This window comes from Antrostomus carolinensis, unplaced genomic scaffold (assembly GCF_000700745.2).
Source record: "Antrostomus carolinensis isolate BGI_N321 unplaced genomic scaffold, ASM70074v2 scaffold11313, whole genome shotgun sequence".
In the NCBI taxonomy this organism is placed as follows: Eukaryota; Metazoa; Chordata; class Aves; order Caprimulgiformes; family Caprimulgidae; genus Antrostomus; species Antrostomus carolinensis.
The window spans coordinates 619-16454 of record NW_010307388.1 but is presented as its reverse complement, the minus strand read 5'-3'; the positions used below and the strand labels follow the sequence as shown (position 1 = coordinate 16454).

At 37.7% G+C, this 15836-nt stretch overlaps 1 protein-coding gene across 1 annotated transcript; it reads right to left on the bottom strand.

Moving 5' to 3' along the window:
- Positions 1-634: 634 nt before the first annotated feature.
- On the bottom strand, positions 635-15454 carry LOC104522984 (ninein; the record flags this gene model as incomplete). Its single annotated transcript, XM_010165416.1, has 7 exons — positions 635-837; positions 2124-2237; positions 7851-8042; positions 12252-12350; positions 12881-13030; positions 13973-14152; positions 15308-15454. Coding segments are annotated over 7 exons (1085 nt in total), but the record flags the coding sequence as incomplete, so codon positions are not given.
- Between the last annotated feature and the right edge of the window lie 382 nt (positions 15455-15836).

The following is a 15836-nucleotide window of genomic DNA, read 5'->3' as shown; positions in this document are numbered from 1 at the left end:
TTCAGATGAAATACTGTTCTGCTTAGTTGGAGGCAGTAGTCTATTTACATATTATTAAGATAACTTATTATTAAGAAACAGCCATGAAGAATAACCCAGAAGCCTAATGCATAAGGTGGAACATACTGCTTTACAGAAACCAGTTTGCAGGACACAGACCATATCAGGAAAATCTTGCTTTCAATAGCAATTATACTGACTGTTAAAGACTGACCTATTAATATTACTAGGTATGGATCATGAAGTATTCTACAAAGCCAAAAATATTTTCAAGTTTTGAATTCAATAAGCTAAGTCTGCATTAGACCTGGGCTTCAGTCTGGATAAGAATAATTGGTTCAGAATTTATAAATTAAAACCAAAGTATCAAAATAAGTTAAGCCAGAAAAACATATGTCTTTTTTTACATAGTGAAGATTACTTTTAGGTAAAATTTAGCAGAAAAACAGTTTGGGAATAAACAAAAGTTCTCTGTTGGCAGTGTCCGGTTTGGGATTTAGCTCTGTCCTCTCCTTGGAGGCATCTGTTAACTAAAATCCATCCATACAAAAAGGCAACGCAGTGAAAAGCTGAAATATTGACATTTCAGTAAAGTGCACGGGGACTGTGGCAGACTTAATGGCTTTGCTATGACCTTATCTCAGATGCTGGACTAAATGATGGGGATGCCAGGTTCTTGACTATTCTATTGAGGTTGGCAATTTTTTCTTCTAGCAAATAGTTTTTCCTTTCAGCAGTTTTCTGCCGCTGTTCTGTCACCTCCAAAGCCTTCAGCAGTTGTGCGTTCTCAACATAGAGATCCTTGACCATCGCATCTGCTTTAGTGTTCTTGGCAAGCTGAATTATGAATAGAACATAATTACTCAGCAGATTAAAAGCAAAATAATAATAATAATAATAGAACAGTGCTGGGAAAGTAGGTGAATTCACCTTATTTTCCTTTGTTAAAAACCTCTACGTTTGTGAAGTGTTAATAAATATGAGTATTTTGAAACAGGAAAGACTTCGTACAGTGATCAGGCAGATGATAGAGGGCTTCAAATGAATCTTGTCAGGTGAGCACCCCTGTATAGCATTTGTCCTCTAAGGAGAAGTCTACTTCACAAGAGGATCCACCAGCTCAGTGATCCCACAGACATAAGTCATCTGATGTTTGGACCATTAGCTCCTCCTATAAAACTGGGGAGAGCAGCCTAGCACTTGTCTACATGATTTTTGGGAACAGCCCTTTGTCAGGAGACCCTGTCAGTGTAGCACTTGCTTAACATGAAAACAGAGATTGTACCTCAGTAGAAAACAAATATTTTTATCATGTCAAGCCTAAATGTTTAAACACCACCTTTTCCTACACTGTGGGGGTCTTCTTCAGAAGGCAGACCAAGGCAAGAGCAAAAAAAACCCAAACCATATCAAGCTAAGAGTGCATTGAGGCAGGGGGCATGGAACAATCAATAATCATACAGTAATCCTGGCTATACTCTTCAGGAAACTCTTTTTCCTCCTTTTCTAAGCAACTTTTCCAGTTAAGATACTTAGCTGGAGTTTGACATTTGTTTCTTGACTTTAAGAGCATCAGCATACCAAACCAGTATAGCTTTTAGGAAATCAGTGAGTGATGGATTCAGTCCTCAATTTAGAATTTTAGGAAGTTTTGGGTAAATATGCTGTACTTTAGCTCGGAAGCCTTGGAAGAAAAAGGAAAGCACCTTTAACTTTATTCTAATCAAGAATGGCTCGGCAGCTTTTCTCCACTTAATTGTTTATAGAAGTAATGGGGATGATTCAGAAAACCTACAAGAAGGCTGGGGAGGGACTTTTTACAAGGACAAGTAGTGATATAACAAGGGGAAATGGCTTTAAACTGGAAGAGGGAAGGTTTAGATGAGGTGTGAGGAAGAAATTGTTTGGTGTGAGGGTGGTGAGCCAGTGTCCCAGGTTGGGCAGAGAAGCTGTGGCTGCTCCTCCCTGGAAGTGTTGAAGGCCAGGTTGGATGAGGCTTTGAGCAACCTGGTCTAGTGGAAGGTGTCCCTGCTGCTGGCAGGGGGGTTGGAACTGGATGAGCTTTAAGGTCCCTTCCAACCCAAACCAGTCTGTGATTTGAGGAAGAGAGTAAGAATGCTTACTTGTTCTTTCAGCTGATTTACTTTGTCTTGGAGAAGCCTCTTCACAAGCCTTAGTTTCTGTTCAACATCCATCATACGTTCTTCCATCATTTTTAGAAGCTGCTCATGAACCCCCTGAAAAGCAACATTTATGTGAGAATCAGTTAACAAAAATCAGTTCATGAGTTCACGTTCACTAGTCTTTTTTTCTGTTTATGCTTAAGAAAATAGCTGGCACTCCATATTTGCATCTATTTTAAAGTCAACTAAATAAATTAACAATTCATGGAAGTAAAATATTATGGAAACACTTCAAGGACCCTCACAGCATTGAACTAGTTTTCCAAGTCTGTTACACTTGAGATTACCAGATGTAGAAAATAAAAAATTGATATAAAATTCTAAGTTCTGTCTTGACTATGATAGGCAGATCTGGATAGTTTCCTTTTCTTGTTCTTAGATGCCACCATATTTCCATTGGATATGGGAAACAACCCATCAAAATCCTAAGAATTTTAGGAAAAAAATTAAGGTGAATTCACAATGGCATGTTAGTTTGACAGTCTAATGCTCCCGTGCCAAAGACCCCTTGAAATTGATATCCTAAAAAAAAAAAAATAGAATGCTATTATCCTAAACCTGATTTTTTATTTTATTTTTTGATTAATTGTTGTTAACTAATGTTTCCAAACAGTAACTCTAAAATGCTTTTGCTCTTTTTTCTTCAGTGAGATAACAGACAGTCTAACTAAAAGCACAGTAACTCAGTCTCAGGAGTGAAATTTCCCTCAATAAATTAGAAACACCAGACACTACAAGAAAGCTTGTTTGTGTTTGGGAACTTTAGACACTGGCTGCAGGGAGAGGGATTCTTTATTTTAATGCTAGCTCGTTACTTTCATTCTAGGAAGTCATCTGAGAAGATTAACTTTAAGAAAGCACTAACCTTCTCCCCAGAACAAAGTATGATGAAAATGAAAAGTACTTGCACACACGTGGGTGAGGATAAATTAAAACCAGGTAGGTAGTTGCTCATCTGAACCACTGTAGCAAGATCCCCTTAAGGGATTGACTGAAGCCCACTCAACATTGTATTTGTTGTAACACCAGAAATTCCTTAAGTCTATATATGTGGGGTTATATGATCACTTAGCATGTGAAAAAAGTTTTTTTAAAAAGTCATATTAGAGTCATATAGAAAGCATTTTTACAGTGTTAATGAACTGGATATTTTTCTGGATTAAAAAAGTACCACTAAGCAGAACTTGTAGGGGACTTTCTAGCCAAGTAATCTTGAGCTATCTTTGATTAGAATTCAAAACCGTGGCTGACTAAGCAGAACTTGTAGGGGACTTTCTAGCCAAGTTATCTGGAGTTATCTTTTGTAGTTTGATTAGAATTCAAAACTGTGGGTGACTGTTACACTTCATATTGGTTGCAGGAGCCTTGATGAAGTAGTTAAGTGGAAACTAAGAATTATAGTGGTCTCAGTATCCGTGATCCTTGTTTTTTGGCTTAAAGTTGATTTGAGAATGTTCTAACTTCCTATTTAACGTTTAGTGGGAGAAGGCAGCTCAAGCACTGGCTTTAAGATCATTAGAAAGATAAAAGCAAGAAGATTTCTGAAAGCAAACAGCTGAAATGGTTCATGGCTCCCAGCTATGAACCCCAGAAAAATCACAAGCCCTAAAGGTGTCTTGCTGACCTCTTACAGTATTGAAAATCTAGTTTAATCTAGTAATTTGAGACAAAAGAAAAAACTACTAAGGAATGTTATCCAAGAAACAAGTGTGTTAATAATTTTCCCTTTTCTGGCACTGTGTTTTTACTTTCTGGCCACAGTAGTAGAACATGCCCATGTACTATGCAAATTCTTTTCTTAAATGTGCAGGTACATCTGCTAAAGAGGAGCTGAGTATCTCTATGTTCTTAAGTACATCCCCTATTACAAATCATTCCCAGAAGTCTCAATATGACAATCCTCAGTATCAAAGGCAAATATTTTGTCTAAAATTTGTTAATGCTTTGTTCATAAAGCCGAAACTATTGATACTATTAAGACAAGAGACATTATGTTTAAAAAGAAATTTTATTTTTCATTTACATCAAAAAAATGTCATCTTTCCCTGTTAAAAAGTTTATACATCTTATACAAAAATCCAGTATAAATACCCCAGATTTTCTTCAAATCTCATATAAAATTAGTACCATTTGAGAAAAATAGTCTCTTTCCACATTGAATAACTCCACATTTTAAATAACATAAATAAAAAAAGTATTTGAAACAAATAAAAAAAAGACATCTTATGAACTTTCACAAAATAGCTCGAGACAAATAAATAGGAAATAACACTGTGGAGAAGACTTTTTTTTTTAAAAAAAAAAAAAAAAAGAAAAAGTACAAAATAATTTGATCCTCAAGTTTCTCAGCTTATGCCAGTTTGTGTGTTTGTGTGTGTTTAGCATGGTAAGGAATGAGATCATAAGCAGCCAAGCTGTCAGAGGTGCCCGATCCTCCGGTAGGAATCTGCATGCACTGCTCGCTGCTCCGGTAGCAAGGCCTAGAGAAAGAAGGGAAGTGGGATACTTCACCCTGATATCCAGATTTTTTTTTTTTTACTTTTAAATACGTACGTATATTTAGTTAAAAGCAAACCACCAGTACAAGCAAAGCAAGCAACACAAGACAAACCAACAAAAAAAATCCACACACACACACAAAAGAAAACATGCAAAATATCAGATATTCTATTTCTCTAAATATTAGCCCTACATATATGCAATTGAGGAGATATTCAGGATGAATTTTCTAGATGTAAGGACTCTTCAGACAGCTCACCCATGCTTTTGAGGGATTCCAAAAGATCAGTGGCAGTGATTAACTGCAATTAGCAAAGCGGTTAAGTTTCTTAAAGGAAATTATCTGCCTCTATAAATATATAATCTCACAGACTGCTGAATAGCATTTGTGAAGAATGTAGTCCAACTGATCCTCCTTTGAAAACTTACTCTCATTTCTATTTTAAACCTAGTTGTAAGCCTTCTCCTGAGACAGGTGAACAAGCTGTTGGTCAGAGATGATTTGAATTTTGAAATCAAGAGCTGAAGAAAGGGGAAGTTGAGCTATTCTAAGGACTCTGCACAAAAATATAGGTTAGCAGAGGTTCTAAGAGAACTTAGGAAAACATTGGGTCATTAACAGGCTCTCAAATCTAGTTATTGAGTGAGAAATGAGAACAAGTGCAGTGATTTCTATTGTGCAGCAGGTACAAATCACAGCACTAGACACAGCAGAAAGAGTCATTAGGAACTCAGAATTCTGAGTCCAGACAGGTTAACACAGTAGAAAAGGCTCAGGAGTTTTAATTTAGTGAAATTTCAATGTATGACAGAAGTCTTTGGAGGACTCAAAGGACTCATACATAGCTCAAGACTGACTGTAAAATTAATTAGAACGCAGATCACCAGAGCAATAAAAATTGCAAAGCATGAGGAAAATAAAATAATTCCAAAAAGGAAGGGGATGACTTTGGACACCTTGTTACACAGAAGGACTCAGGATCTGAGAAAGCTGCTAAGTGCAAAGCAGCAGCAGCAAAACCAGGTGATTAAATTTACACAGAAAGTGTGGAGATAACCTGATGTTGTACTCACTGGTGAAAAGATGATGAAGAGGGATTAGGATGCAACTTTTCAAGATGCTGAAGGGGACATTAAAATGGACATAAGCTCAACTAAATGTTAACCCCAGGATGATGAAAAAATCAACAGTGAGAATTAAGGCAAGATGTGCTTACAGAAATGTCAAAGTTGAGACAAACAAACAAATTTGGCATTTAGAATGCATGTATTTAATAATGATTTCAGAAAGTTATCTAGTAAAGCCCATGAAAAAGCTGTAGGAGATGTTATAAGCCAGAATATCCATTTACTTTAAGCAAAAAAAAAGAAAAAACATTAAAAAGATTAAGTGCATTAGTGCATTGACAGCAAATACTTGCAAAGCCTTTCTGGAAGTATTTTAAAATTCATTAAGTCTTCCAGAACAAAAGCTTTTACGGGAAACATAGAAATGATTTATCTGTAGTACTACAAGTTCCAGGATGTGACTAGGTTGCAAATTGTTTCTCAGGCTTTCAAAAAGCAAAATTACGAAGTCATCACTCCTAATGCAACACGCAGCACGTTCGTTGGCAGATGCTACTGCTGTAATGTGGCTTTTATTGATTTCAGAAATAAACTGCGCGCTCTGCTTTCCACTGGATGTGATCTATTACCTTACCCTGTGGTAATGCACTTCTATCAGGACTCAACTGAAAGGGAGAGAACCTTACAATTGATCTATTTTTATTATACTATTTACTGTGAAATTCTTTTTTTTTGGGGGGGAACTTATAGATTGTATGCCTGTCTGAAAAAAGAATTCTTACTCCAAGTTTTGGAAACTTATTGTTCTAGCATATACCCTCTCTCCATAATACTTTTTTTTTCCAGAATACTCTATTAACACATTCAGAGATTTTTGAACTTAGAATCATAGAATGGTTTGGGTTGGAAGGGACCTTAAAGATCATCCAGTCCCAACCCCCCTGCCAGCAGCAGGGACACCTTCCACTAGACCAGGTTGCTCAAAGCCTCATTCAGCCTGGCCTTCAACACTTCCAGGGAGGGGGCATCTACAACTTCCTTGGGCAACCTAAAGACTCCAAAGTCTTGGTCTTATTTTTTAAAAAGTGAAACTGCAATCTGTGAAGTTTTATTAATCTGTTATTAGGAAAAAAACCCCTTAAAAAGTGAAACTGCAATCTGTGAAGTTTTGGGGTTTTTTTTCCTAATAACAGATTAATAAAAGTGTTAGCATTTTATCTAAAATATTTAGAGCTTTATCTTTTCTCTTAAGATAAAATTGTAATATTATTTTAAGGCCCATGGCCTGAGCTAGAGCTTTAGAGATTTAGAGATGCAGTTACTTTTTGAAGAAAAAGTCATATGGCAAGTCTGCTCCCCAAGCTTAATTTCATAAGGGAGATGCAAACTTTTCTACCTCTTGCCTGTAATTCAGATTAATACGTTAAAAAGCAAAACACCACTAAACATGACTCAGCTCAATATGTGCAGCAGATGTCATCTTCCTTGGAATTAGATTGGTTTTCCTCAGAAATGCCAATGTTGAAGTTTCTGCATAATGGGAACAGTGTTCTCCAAACAATGTCTTGTTTTATGGCCAAGTAATGAAGATCTTACATAGGCTGATCTTATAAAAAGGATTAATTTGTTTGTATTCTGCTCTGCTACAGCTGACAGAACTCCATGTGACAGCAACAGCCCAAACTAGTATTTTCTGCAATGGAGATGTGCTTGGGCAGTATGTGGTGCAGTGTAGTTTATAAAACAATGGTTCCAGACGTGGATATTAGGTAAAGAAAACAAAACAAAACCTATAAACACTTACTGCACATTGATCAGAAGGAAAAAAGCCAGTTGAATGTGGATGGGAGTGGTTTTTATTTCAGGAAGATTAAGAAGACTTCAGAATTAAGCTATGGCTCAAGCTAAATAACAAAGGTTTGTTTTGTAGATATCTTTGACAATGAATTTTAATTTTAATTTTTGAACTGGCATAAACAGAGAATGGATCTCATCAGAATTGGAAAAAAAAAACCAAACAACTAAAAAACCAACCAACACCAAGAGAACTAACCAGATATCCTTTTAAAGTTGTAACCTGCAGAATAGTGAGAGCTTTACCTGTTGCATGTTTGTTTCAGAGGGTCTGCTTTCAAGTTCTTCCTGAAGATGTTGACTCCTCCTCTCTGCTTGTAGGAGCTGGTGTTGGAGCTGCAGGAACTGTTCCTTGGGCACCATAGCACAGCCTTGCTGCTGGAGCTCCTGGGAGTGTGGTGACTGGCTAAGCATCACACTGGTGCTCGAGTGGAGCATCTGAAGAGTAAAATACATCAGCCATCAGGAGAGAGCAGCGCTGCCGTTCACACAACAAATCTTTTAGTGACGCGTGAGACATCAGGTTAGTCTTGAACAGTCTCTTGTATGCAGGAGAAACAAGCCTGAACTCAGTAACAGAAGCTAAATAGACAACTTTTCTCTTTGCAATGAAAAAAGATGCAAAGATGCCTCTTTATGTGCAGTTCTGGAGTCTAAAGGAATCTGAAAATCTAAAGGAATCTGAATTAAAAATTCACAGAATTTCTGATTAATTTCTGTCAAAGTTAAATGCGCCTGTGATGAGCTTTAACTTAAGAGTCCTTTTGAATTTTAACCTTCATCTCAGCAGCTCTTCTAAAAATAGTATCCACTCATAAATAAAAGCACTAGCATGATGCAGGCTGAAGAAATTGTCTGCCAGTGCTTTTTTTTTTTAGTCTTTAATCTAGGATGGAGAGATAACAATCTTAAATGCAAAACTGATTTTTTGTGTCATGTATGATTGCTTCAGTAATTTGAGGGCAGCTGCTACATTACATTCAGAATTCAGTATTTACAATTCCATGTATCTTTCCTTATATTCACTACTAACTGTAGAAATTTTAAGACATTTTATAATTTTCTTGAGATATATTGAGTTTGATAGCAAGCCTGGAGACCTCCTGAGTGTCTGTGCTGCATAAGCAAAAATGTACTCAGAGGGGCCCTTGAAATATGTGTAATGCATGTAGTAATCTGAAGCAGTTAAATTACAAATTTAAGTCATGCTTTCACTAAAATAAAAGGTTACCAAATGCATCAGCAAATCTACAGAATCACAGAATCATAGAATGGTTTGGGTTGGAAGGGACCTTAAAGATCATCCAGTCCCAACCCCCCTGCCAGCAGCAGGGACACCTTCCACTAGACCAGGTTGCTCAAAGCCTCATCCAGCCTGGCCGAGAACACTTCCAGGGAGGAGCAGCCACAGCTTCTCTGGCCAACCTGGGACACTGTCTCACCACCCTCACAACAAACAATTTCTTCCTCACACCTCACCTAAATCTCCCCTCTTCCAGTTTAAAACCATTGCTCCTCATTCTATCGCTACTTCCCATTGTAAAAAGTCTCTTCCCAGCCTTCCTGTAATGTAAAAGTAGTACCTACCAACAAAGAGTTCATGCATACTGGTTGTCCTTTGTGAAGTTCTACTACCAGAGAAGTCTTCCAGTTGTTAAAATGAGGCATATCATGTAGGACAAAAGGATTGCATTCCTAATAGTCCTTGCTACAGCAAAAAGAGCACCTCATAACAGATTTGTCCCAAATGGTTTAGCTCCCTCCCATCATTTCACTAAGTGCTGCTCCCAAGCAATGCCATGACAGTTAGGGGATGAAAGTGGCTAGAAAAGAGGCATTTCTGGCATTACCTTACTGCACTGCAACCAACAAGAGCCCGTGTTAGATAAACTGGCCCAGCATTAGATGAGCTTTCAGACAAGAGCTAAGATTGCTTCATGAGACTGTTCAGCATTTTTCTAGACTAAAGTAAAATCCAGGTAAGACTAGCTCACAGTTGTAACAGGTTCTATTACTAAAAAAAGACCATAACTGTACAGTAAACCATTGCTTCATGAGACTGTTCAGCATTTTTCTAAAGTAAAATCCAGGTAAGACTAACTCACAGTTGTAACAGGTTCTAATACTAAAACAAGACCATAACTGTACAGTAAAAAGCCCCTGATGTTTCAAACAAGCTGATTTACAGCTTGAATTTGCGTAAGATTAATACTTTCTTCCCATAAATTTCAGTTGACCACATGATAAAATTCTCACCTATTATCTCAAAACCATTACTTTGTTCCCTTAGGAAAAGGCATATAAGATTATGTTAGTGGTTTGAATTTTCCTGACACTATCACGAGTGGTGTAATCAAAGCCTCAGTTCATAATTATATTTCAGTTATTGAGTTCATCTATAACTTAAACAGCTATAAGCATTTTTCATAATAATGCAGCTCCTCTGGCTGTGTTAGCATCTGTACATCTCTGCCTGACCAGGTAAATGGAAAATAGGTTTGTAAGTATTTAAAAATAAAACTATTTGTGTTTTTTTTAAGCTATCAGGAGGTTCTCTCAAATCAACTTGTCTGTAAAGGAGCTATTCTTTTACTGATAATATAAAGAGTAAAAATAATGAGCTTTTGATGGCATTTGTTTAGGGTTTTCCTGTAACACGAAGCACACGAGTATCTAATGAAAGAGCTGAAGAAACAATCAATATTAACAGCACCTTAAAAATAAGTAGCAATTATGTGGCTAATGAAAATAATATAGTCTTGCCATACTCATCTGTGGAAGGAAGTGGAACAACAATGAACTTGCAAAACTATTAGGGATGACACTGAGTGTGGTCACGGATCAGTTAATATTAAAGAAACACTTGACAGTCTAGTGAAAAAGCATGCAGATATCAGAGGTAACTATGAAAACACCTTCAAGCCTCACAGTCAATGGGTAAGAAGCAAGAGGTTGAGCCACTTTTCATTTTCTTACAACCAATTTAGTTCTTTCGAATGCAATTGGTTATTTCTCTTCATTTTCATGGCAATGCTTTAGAAGTATGCAACTTCTCAGCCTACAGAATCAAATTGCAGATACACTAACCACAAAAATTAGTGCAGCTGGCAAAGTAAAAATTTTACATTCAAATGAATAGTGGCTTCTTCACTTAAAAGATGCATGAAATAACAAAAAATAAAATAAATTCCATAAAAGAAAGAAAAGGTTTTCTCCATGCTATGGTAGTACATTGAAAATGATTGCTCTACCTTCGCACACTATTTCAGAAAGAGAACTGCACCCTTCTCTGCTAGTTCCAACCACTGAGTTCTAGACAGGTTAGCCATGAACAAAAGGAGAACAGGCACAAAAAAGAAAGTTAGAAGTCATAAAGTGCTAAGTGAATGTTATACACACCTGCTGGGAAAATGTTATCAGGAGTAACAAAAGTCCTGCATGTTTGAAATACAAATTTTAGGCAAAAACACAATTCCGTGCTTGGTGTTTATACTAAAGGATTTAACAGTGTTTGGAATTTCCCCAAAGCTTAATTAAGATTCTATAAATAAAAGCACAGGGCATAGAAACAATCTTTCAGTAACTTATTAGAAGAGATAAGATTTTGACAAAAGTTTTTAAAATTTATAGCTAATTAAGAGGCATATTGAGCGTAACATTTGCTTACTTGATAAAAACATTAATTCTAATAACATTGTAAAAGCCTCATCTAGAAGATAGAATGGTTAGGATTGGAAGGGACCTTAAAGATCATCCAGTTCCAACCCCCCTGCCAGCAGCAGGGACACCTTCCACTAGACCAGGTTGCTCAAAGCCTCATCCAGCCTGGCCTTCAACACTTCCAGGGAGGGGGCATCTACAACTTTGATTTATCAAAGATGCTTTGATTTATCAAACAAGTAAAAATTGTAGTGTTTTTTTTTTCTTTAATATTCTGTTTTAAAGTCAAATTCAGGACATCAAATTCAGGCAAGACTGCTGAGAAACAACTTGGAGGTCTAGCCTGGCCTTAAGGGATACACTTAACATCGTTAATCTTGCCCGTTCCTGTGAGCAAGGACACCTAAGAATTACACAGTGTTCGTAACATCCAGCATGATCCATATCCAGCAGTACTGAACAAACATCCACATTCACAGCAAGCTTTGGAAGAATCTCAGCTGAAGTTTTCACTCATGCCTTTAAATTAACAGCAAGTTGTGTAAACTGTTATTCTAGCACGATTTAGAGAAGATAGCAAGGCTTAAATTCAGCAAATTATTCCCACAGTAAATAAGAACAGGTTTCTACATTGAGAGCAGCGTTATGCAAATATTAGTTAGGAAACTTGAGGTTACATGTTTTAGGGAGGAAGAGGAAAGTGTTAGCCTTGCCTTAAGCACAGAAACAAATTTCTTCACTATTTGATTTTATATATGAAGCCTTATGTGAATTACAATAAACCACAACATGCTTCAGAGAAGCATGTTTGTCACATTAACATCTTGATCATGAAAGATGAGATTAGGCACTAGAGGAGATTAATTCTTCTCGTTTTTATTAGTTCCCTCTGTTTCTAGAAGTTGTTTTTAAATAAATTCATAGATTCAGTGAGGTAGTGATAAAGCCCCATGCTATTCAGTACAGCCAACACTGATTGAAAAGTACCTCCATCAACTGATCATCCAGTTTGACTTGCTTTTTTCTTAGCCCTTCATTTTCTGAGCTGGTTTCCAGTTCACGTTCAAGAGAATTCATTTGACTGATCTATTAAAGACAAGAAGTTTCCTTAGAAAGACAGGATTTTCTTATTTTATCTGTTTTGTGGGTTTTTTTTTCAATATGCAAGTCATGAATCACTGCACATCAAGACAACAAAAGATTTAAAAGACAAGTATTTGGACAAGGGTAATGCTTTGCTAAAAGTGACATCTAAGACAACGTTCTACAGCATCTCTGACACAAGTTTCAAAGAGCAGGCAGGGTAACTGATTTTTAATCTAAAAGTGGTAATGCCAGCAGACAAGTGCTGTGTATTGCACAGCACTTGAGCAAACCATGTTTGGTTTACAATTCCCACCTTCTACCACTGAACTATTCATATTGACCAGAAGTCCTGCAGCACATTGGCACAGGCTTCCACCCTGCAGAAGCACAGAAGACTCCTTGGGACAGGGATTTGTAAGAGACAAAGAGCACAAAGCTCAGAGTAAAAGAAGAAAATTACAGCTTACCACATTAGCTCTTAAAGATGGAAAGTCCTGCATTGAGTCACATATTTACCATCTGAAACTAACCTTCCTATTTGCAGATGACAACTCCTTCTGAAGCTGCTCACACTCTCTCTTCAAGCTTAATTTCTCTTGCTCTATGGCTTTGACGATACCTGACTGGCTTTGATGCTTTTGGTGCTTTAAGGAAAGGATAGTAGATTCCAGCTGTCGGATCTATAGAGACCAGTGAGAAACAAATGTGGAAAGACATCCCAGAAAATTAAAAAATAAAATAAAATAAAATAAATTGCATCTACTTAATCTAAAACATTGAGTAAAAATTGATTTTGGACTCATAACAGATTCTGGTGTATTTGTGACATTTTAGCTTTGAGCAACAAAGTCTTTCCCTTCCTCCTCCCCATAATCTGTCTAATACTGTGAGCTATAAAATCGAACAGGAAGAATGTTCAGAATATTTAAAAGTTTTTATGAAAGACACAAAATTGAAGGGTGTTAACTGAAAGTTGGACCAGAATCTTAGACAAGAGTTGTCAGGATTTTCTTTCGAAAAAAAGAGCTGTCTGAAATATCCTAAGAGTGTCTGCACACTCAGGGCAGGTATAAAGGAAAACTACTCCATTATGCATTCTTTCTACAAATGTTTCTATTCAAAATTAACGAGCAACATTCCTTTCCTGTATCACCCACTGGAAAAAAACAAGAATCATTAAGTTTTGCCTAGCACACAGGGACTGCCTCTGTGATCACAGAGTGGCCTCCATTGGAGAAAAGACCTTTAAGCTCATGGAGTCCAACCATGAACCCAACACTGACAAGTCCCCTATGACTAACCCATGTCCCTCAGCACTATGTCTACACGACTCTTCAATCCCTCCAGGGATGGGGACTCCACCACTGCCCTGGGCAACCCCTTCCAATGCCTCAGAACCCTTGCAGCAAAGAAATTCTTACTCACATCCCATCTCAACTGCCCTGGCCACAACTGGAGCCCATTTCCTCTTGTCCTGTCCCTTGGGCCTTGGTTGAACAGACCCACCCCCACCTCTCTCCACCCTCCTCCAAGGGACTTGCACAGAGCCACAACGTCTCCCCTCAGCCTCCTTTTCTCCAGGCTCAACAACCAGCTGTGATCTGTCAATTTGCTCAGGTTACCTTCTCCCTGGAGTGAGTCAGGTCTGTTTTCGTGCTCTGCACTTCTCTCTGCAGCCTCTCATTCTCCTGCCTGAGCAGCTGCTGCTCCTGTTTCATCAGCTGGTCCAGTTCATCCCAGTGGACTTGCCTCTGTTGGTCCCGAAGCCCCGAGGAAGGCACAGCCATTTCTAGAACCCGATTCTTAAGACAGACAGAAGTGCAGGGTTAGGCCTTACACAAAGAAGCAGATGTGTTCTGTTTTCAGGTGGGTTTTAAGTAGGTTTCCAGTAACTGCAGACTTGAAAGTCGCAGGATTCCCACCTTCCTCCCAGCCTACACACTATCTCCCACTAAAAAACCCAACATGCTAATGATAGTGGAAGACCAAAGTGCTTCCCTTTGCTAAAATCAGAGATAATGGCTGTGTGCCAGAGGGATGATATGAGCACACAGAGTTCAGCACCACATAAAAAAAACCCCAAACCAATTTGTGCTCCATTTCCCAGCCTCATCAAGCAAAGATTAGAACTCGGTATTATAGATTATTCAGTAATAGCTGTAATTTAGTTCCTGTTGTACAATTCTCAAACAGCCTCTTTTCCATGTGGACATTAAATATTCCTTAATTACACAGCAAACAAGCCAAATTACTGACTGAATTCATAATACCAATCCCAAGACTGCTGTCTCCAACCTCCTTCAGTTCTTGTTCCTCATCAGTTAAGAGAGGCTGATAAAATACTGTGCCTTTCAAACCCGAGTTTGACTGAAAATCAGATCCCACTGTCAATTACTAGTTTGACTCTCAGTATGTTTATATTTTTGATAGGTATAAATTCATACACCGTCCACAGGGGGGTTTTTTTGGGGCACTTTTGTTTGGTTGGTTTTTTTTCCCCCAAAAAAGATTTATTTCAGGGAAGAATGAAGACTCAGGAGATGGACTGATCGTTGCCTGTCTTCACATTCCAAACTTAAAATAAAGGGTTTTTTTAAAATAATCTGCATATTATATATAATCCAACAAGATTTCTTATAGCTAACTGTTTTAAAATTGAAAAAATACTAAATATAGAATATAACATTAAATGGGGCTTTTTTTTGTACCCACCTTTCAGCTTTTTAAAAAAATTATTAGCTTTATATCACTTGTTTAAAATTAAAAAAAAAAAATATTAATTTGCATAACTAGGAGTCTACTTGCTCCAACCTGCAGCACTATTTGTGTCCTTTTAGTGGACCAACCAGTCTAAAGAAATAAGTTGGCCCCAGCAGCAGGTTACAGAAGAGCAGCAGCTATGCTGTCCATAAAGCCTGGCATGCAAAGTTGACTTTGAAGCACCTGAAGTCCGTTACCTTTTCATTGGCATTCTGCAGTTGCTTGTGTAAAGACATCACTTCTTGTTTCAGAGTTTCCTTCTCCTGTTGCATCACCCGTAAGTCCAGTTTGAGTCGGGAGATTTGCAGGTTGGTGTTTTGCAGTATTTCATCTAGACTCTGAACCTGAAACAAGCAGGAACACAGCATTTGTTGGACCAGGATTTCTTGTAAGCTTGGTTTGCTAGGATGTGTAAACAGCACCTAGCACACGTTTAGGGTCTCCGATGGAAAGAGTAGTTCTAATGCTGACAGCCTCATTTTAAAAATGCTAACTGATTTTCTGACTTTCTGTTCCAAATTAGTAGCCTTTCAAGTATTCAAGTATTACTTTGAATACATCTGCAATACTGTGTTCAGAGACACATCTTCCAGCCCTGAACATTTATTGAGATATGCTGGGTAGAAAAGATTTCTCTTGAATTATTTATTCTTCCTGAGAGCCCATGGCCAACAAGAAACCCCAAGCACAATCAGCCAAGCAAACAGCCATTTGGAGGAACTAACC